We start from the raw sequence: 6,000 nt of genomic DNA on the forward strand, positions 1-6,000 counted from the left end.
TACGTGGTACTGACCGTGGGCTGGCTACTGCAGTGCGCTCGCCCACGCAAGGACACGCTCTCGGGAGCACAGCCGACCGCCTGTGAGGGCCCCTTCTACGCTCAGCACCCGGGGCCTCTTACCACGGAGACCCTTATCTTCATACCATGGACACAAGATGAGTGGGTAGGACTTTCTGTTGCTTTCCTACTTCCCCTCTGGCAACCACTAGTTTGTTCTCTATACTTTAGAGTTTGTTTCTCTGTTTGTTCATTTTTCCTTAAACTCCACATCTGAGTGAAATCATCTGGTGTTTGTCTTTCTCTGACTTATTTCACTTAGCATAATACTCTTTAGCTCTAGCCACATTGTTGCAAATGGCAGGATTTCAGTCCTTTTATAATCCAGTAATGTTCCCTGACCCCCTCACCTACCAGGGGACACTCGGTGGCTGCAATAAACATGGGTGTACATATCATTTCAAATAACTGTCCTCATTTTCTTTGAATACACATCCAGAAGTAGAACTGCCGGATCACAAGGTAGCTCTATTTCTGAGAACCCTCCACACTGTTCTCCACAGTGGCTGCACCACTGCATTCCTAACAGTGTAAGAGAGTTCCTCTTTCTCCACATCCTCACCAACACCTGTTGTTTCTTGTTTATTCTAGCATTTTGACAGGTGTGAAATGATATTTCCTTGTGGTTTCGATTTTCATTTTCCTGATGGTGATGTTATATTCTTTATACGTAATATATATTCATTATATATTTTCATTTTTAATTGCAAGCCTTTTTATAGAAGTAGGATTCTTTTAATTTTTGATTAGTACCTTAAGATTTGGAAAAACTTCAGAAGAATTCTATGCCCCAGTTAAGCAACTTTTCAGAGTGGTTTACTCAATCTGGGTCTTTGTATAATGGGATATTGAATATATGCAGCATATGGGAAGAGAATAAGTGTATTATTCACAAAGGTAGCACTCCCTAACCCAAAAGCCTCTCAAACTACAACGTAAGAAATAACAACTTTGAAGGACCTATCTTTACCCTGTGCAAATTTCTTCCTCTTAATGCAATTATTCCATTTATCACAAAGGATGTGGTGTGAAGATTAAACATGAAGAAGATCAAGGTCATGACTCTGCTAGAATGAGATGACCCTTTACTGATGCCTCTAAGGGCAACCCTTACTTTAGGGATTCGTGAAGGGATGACTCTAGGCTTTGTGTACCAGCCTACTGGAGGCAGAAGCAGGCATCGAGTGTATACCTGCTATATGCAGCAGCTGGCATCGAGTGCATACCTGCTGTATGCAACAGCTGGCATCAAGTACTTGCCAGTATTATAAAGAGCTTCCACCACACCAGGCCTCCTGGGGAGCATGTAACTTGCACTAGCTCACTTAGCCTGGCCAACAATTCTGAGACAGGAATATACCACTTTGCAGTGACAGGAAAGTGAGGCCCAGAGAAGGCCACCTGGCTAGTATGTGGCAGAGCCTGGACTTGGACCAAGCTGTTTGACTACAAAGCCTATATGTGGAAGTGCCAAAAGAAAGGGCTGATTTTCTACTATAAACTTGCTTCTCTCCCAGGCTTCTCGGTGGTGGAATTACCAACTGTTCAGTCCCCACACCAAGAGGTCATCCTCGATTCCTGTGTGTCCCCATTCTCTCCTCCAGTCCGTTCGCAGGTGATTGTTCAGTGTCACCACCCCTCCCCCCCCCGCCAAACACAAAAGGAATCCATGCACTTATACACGGGCCAATGTGCCACAGCCCTCTGCCTAGACCACAGCAGGAGCCTCCTCTTTCTCTCTCCCTGCTGTCATCACTCAGGATATATTATGTCCCAGCAACCTTTTTTGCTTGAAAAAGGAGACAAAAGCTGATGATCTTTGTAGCTCTAGGACCTTTCTTCTTTTAGAGCCTTTCTCCTTTTCAAATCAATTACGATAGGTAGGCACTGGTTTTGTATCCTAGGAGACAATACCAGGACATCCAACTCTAAAGAGGATGATGCTTTACTTGACAGAGACTAAGTATTAACATACAACGATGCACTAAATGGAAGAGAAGAAACTTACATTCATGAAGTGGCACCGACTAGAGATTAATTTACTCTCCTAACTGCCCACTGTGATGGTGCCTGGCGCCTGGGACTCACTTTAGAAAGTCCCTGCTACTTGAAGTCCCTCCCTGAACCCTACTATCATCCCCACCAACAGGCTGACAACACTTGAACAATGGCTCAGCTCCCCTGGGAGCTGACAGGTGTAATCAAGGGAGTGGAAATGACTTTTTCCTGGTGCCCTATTGCAACACTTGGTAGTGCATTTCTGAAGTCACCCTAGACTTCCAGTGGCAGACCAAGTAAAGTCCCTGCTTTCCACTAAGGTTGTTCCAGGTGGGTTTTGGCCACTTGCTACCAAAGGTCCTGATTGAATAACCCCACCCCCACACCATGTCTTCCTGCACTGCCAATATCAATCCTGCTCACTGCTTTGCTCACCTGCTCATCACCTCCCTCACTCCTCCAGCTAAGGATATTTTTGAAGCTACACAGCAGACTGTGCAGGATATTTAAAAAAAAAAAAAAAAGAATCTCCATGTTCTTATCTTCTCCTACAATATTCTGGGCAATAGCAGATTATACATTTAAGCATTATCTACTTGAATAGCCAACACCACCTAAAATGGCTTGAGTGGCAAAATGGCAAATTGAGAGTTGGGAATTTTAATCTCTGAAATCAAACATGTAATAGCTGTTTTACATTGAAAAAGTTAGGCAATTTTTTAAGCCTCAGTTTTTTCCATTTATAAAGTGAGAATAATACTGCAAGGATCCAATGGCATGATATGTGGGCCTAAATTAGCATAATGGGGAATACACAGGAAGGGTGTCTAGTAAAAAATACTGTATAAGCTCTTGTATTATTGTTAAAAGTTACTGAATTTCATAATGATACTTGTTTTGAGAAATTCTCTACAGAACCTTCTATTCTAATTTCAAAGTGACATTAGAGTTGGTAGAAACGGATTCCAGCTCTTGTTGGCTATATTCGTTCATGAAATGAAGGCTCTCCTATAATGGAGCATTCATTCCAAGATTTCCAAATAGCATTAACTTCTAGCGAGACTTTAATAAACATAACAGTGAGTATTAAAATAGGGCAAAAAAAAAATCTGTGTTATTAGGGAAAAAAAAAGTAAAGCAAGGACACTTAGTTTCTCTAATCAGTAATTCATCAGAGAGACAAGAAAAAGGTTTACTTTCACAAAATAACAAAAAAGGGAGACTTTCCCCTAAAAATATTGGTTTAAACTTAGCACCAAAATAGACTGATTTGGTTCCAGATTGTTCACCTTACAATCTGTTGAAAATAGGATAGATGTGATTTGCTTATCATTGTTTTCTTAAATAATTTCAGAATCGGGTCTGCAAAGCCGACTTCTGACGTGCACAATTCAGCAAAGCCAAAGAACAACAAAATGAGCAAAACAAAGGAAAATTGTTGTCTCTTTCACCCCGATTATTCTAAGCAAAGCAGGTGCTGTGCCTGAACTGAGGTCTTTATCTTTTCCTGGATAAAACTCCTCTAAGGTCCAACAAACAGCCAGTGGACAGAACTTAAAAGTAGGGAAAACTCGAGTCACTGAAAATAACTTACCGTAGTTTACCGGCCATTATGGTGACCAGCAGCTCCAATCGCTGACCAAAGGAAGTGAGGTTCCCAGCCCCCCCAGACTGTTCCCCGAGCCGCCCGCCCCCGGGCTCTTCCCCGAGCCCCTCCCGCCCCCAGACTCTTCCTCCGGGACTTTCCAGACACCCCCGCCCCCCGCCCCCCCCCCCCCCGCCTCCCGGAACCGCAGCACCACCGCGCGGGGCGCACACCCGGCAGCCGCCACCCCAGGTGCGCCGCAGGTGCGCCGCGGCAGGTGCCCCCGTGGCGGGGCGGGGAGTGCCCCACAGCTCCCCCTTCCCGCGTCTGGGGCGTCCGGGCTCCACGGGGCCCATCCGAGGCTCCCGGCCCGGGTCCACACGCGGGTCTAGAGAGGGGGCCCGCCCCGCCCCGCCCCGCGCCTGCGGACCCGCAGGTGGCGCGCCCTGCCCGCCGGAGCCTCGGGTTCCCCGCCCGCCCGCCCGCCCGCACCTACCGTCCAGGCCCGAGCTGTCCACAGCCGCCTTGAGCAGCGCCAGCATCAGCAGCACGCCCAGGACCAGCGCCGCCCAGGCCCCGCGCGCGCCCACTCCCATTGTTCCGACGGCAGGACGCGGCGGCCTCGCGGCTCCCCGACCCAGCGTCCGCCGCGCCGCCTCCCGCCGCCGGCCCCCCGATGCCCAAATAGGGCGCGGGAGCCGGCCTGGGGCGACGGGCGGGGCGGGGCCGGGCGAGGGGGCGGGGCCGGGCGAGGGGCGGGGCCGGGCGAGGGGGCGGGGCCGGCGTGGGCCGCGGCTGAGGTGGGGCGGCAAAGCGGCGCGCGGGGCGGGGGAAGGAGGAGCCGGCGCGAGGAGGCGGGGCTTGGCCTATGCGAGGGGCGTGGCCAGGAGGCGGGGGCGGGACTTGCCCGGGAAGCGGGCGGGGCGGGGCGGGGCCGAGAGGAGGGCCGGGCCCGGAAGGGGCGGGGCCTGGCTGGCTGACTGACGGGCCCCCGGCGGGTGGCGGGTTTCTTTTCTGGTCGGAAGCCGCGGTCCTGTTGCAGCTGAGCAGAGCCGGAGCCCGGCCTCTCCCGGCCCTGGGGATGGGCCTCGCGAGGCCCGGAAGTCAGTCTTTGATCGTGGCGGGAGGGCCGGGGCTGAGAGGAGCAGAGCTCGGATGGGCGGGACTTGTGCAGGGTCGCAGGGGTCGCGGGAGCCCTGTGTGACCCAGGCCGCGTTGGGGCGGGGGATGTGCACGGTAAGCGCTCAGATGCACGCGGAGCACAGCCGTGGGCCCCTCTGGGGAAGCCCGCTCGGCCATATGCTTTCGGGAAAGGCCCGTCCTGCTAACAAACGCCCCCGAGGAATCTGCTTGCAGGAAAAGAGCTGGAGGGCATGGATGTAGGTGTTTCCTTAAAGGTGTTGGGAGGCTGACACTGTGCCCATACACAGCCCATACACATACACAGTTATTTTTTTTACCCGCTGTCCGCTGAGGGCAGACGGGGGGGGGGGGTGGCCCGCAGAGTGGCACCTGTACCCCACAGTGCACCTGATGCCCGGCGCCGGCTCCTGCACCTGGGCCTCCTTCCCGGGGCCCTGCGCGCATGGCAGAACCTGACCTGGGTAGTGCTTGGCCAAGTCCCTCCGAAGCCCTCGCAGCCCCTGCTCACTTGCAGTACTTCCCAGGCCCGCGTTTGGTTCTTGCTCAGACCCGGGGAGGGACGTGAGACACCCACAGCTGAGGTGCAGAGCAGCCCAGGTCCCGCTTTGGGCGGAAGGACAGAGGGTCCAGGGTGCTTGAAATGGCGGTGAGCCCCTGCCTGCAACCCTCTCTCTACATGTGCAGATCTTTGACATCTGACCCAGATTTTATGATATAAAGGCCACATCATTGCAGCTAAATTCCCAAAACTGTGAGGACAGATAGGACTTTCAGGCCTCAGATAAGTCTACCAGTAAGAACAGGACTGATGGTAGAGACTAAATGGGGCAATCTGCCCTCAATCTGAAGATTTCCATCTGTGGACGGGAGCCAGCCAGCACATACTCCCTGGCATCCACGCAGACTAAAGCATACACTGCACATTGAGGTTTTGATTTCTTTACCCAAGTGGGGAATCTGGCTTGAGAATCAGTTGCTCAGGTGATTGTCTAGCCCATCAGCCAAGGATTTCACAACCTGAGTCCAACCGGCCTTTCTAGCCCTGGTTCGCCTGACCGTGGATTCGGGTGCTTCTGGTTCCTGGGCACTTGCGTATTGTTCTCTCTTCTGAAATACTCTCCTCTTATTCTTCTGGTCAGCCTACTTCGAATGCTTCCTTTAGGGCTCAGGGTATGTGTCCCTGGGAGTCTGGACTGGAACATAACTTGCCTCCAG

The 6,000-nt window shown here is 51.9% G+C and overlaps 1 protein-coding gene across 1 annotated transcript in view; it reads right to left on the reverse strand.

Annotated features, from left to right (window-relative positions):
- Positions 1–4,326, reverse strand: part of TMEM123 (transmembrane protein 123) — a 58,119-nt gene extending 53,793 nt beyond the window's left edge. The window contains exon 1 of the mRNA XM_077893251.1: positions 4,139–4,326. Within this exon, the coding sequence (XP_077749377.1) occupies positions 4,139–4,238 (100 nt within the window). The 5' untranslated portion in view covers positions 4,239–4,326. The remainder of the gene's footprint in view (positions 1–4,138) is intronic.
- Between the last annotated feature and the right edge of the window lie 1,674 nt (positions 4,327–6,000).

This window comes from Canis aureus, chromosome 3 (genome assembly GCF_053574225.1).
Source record: "Canis aureus isolate CA01 chromosome 3, VMU_Caureus_v.1.0, whole genome shotgun sequence".
NCBI lineage: Eukaryota > Metazoa > Chordata > Mammalia > Carnivora > Canidae > Canis > Canis aureus.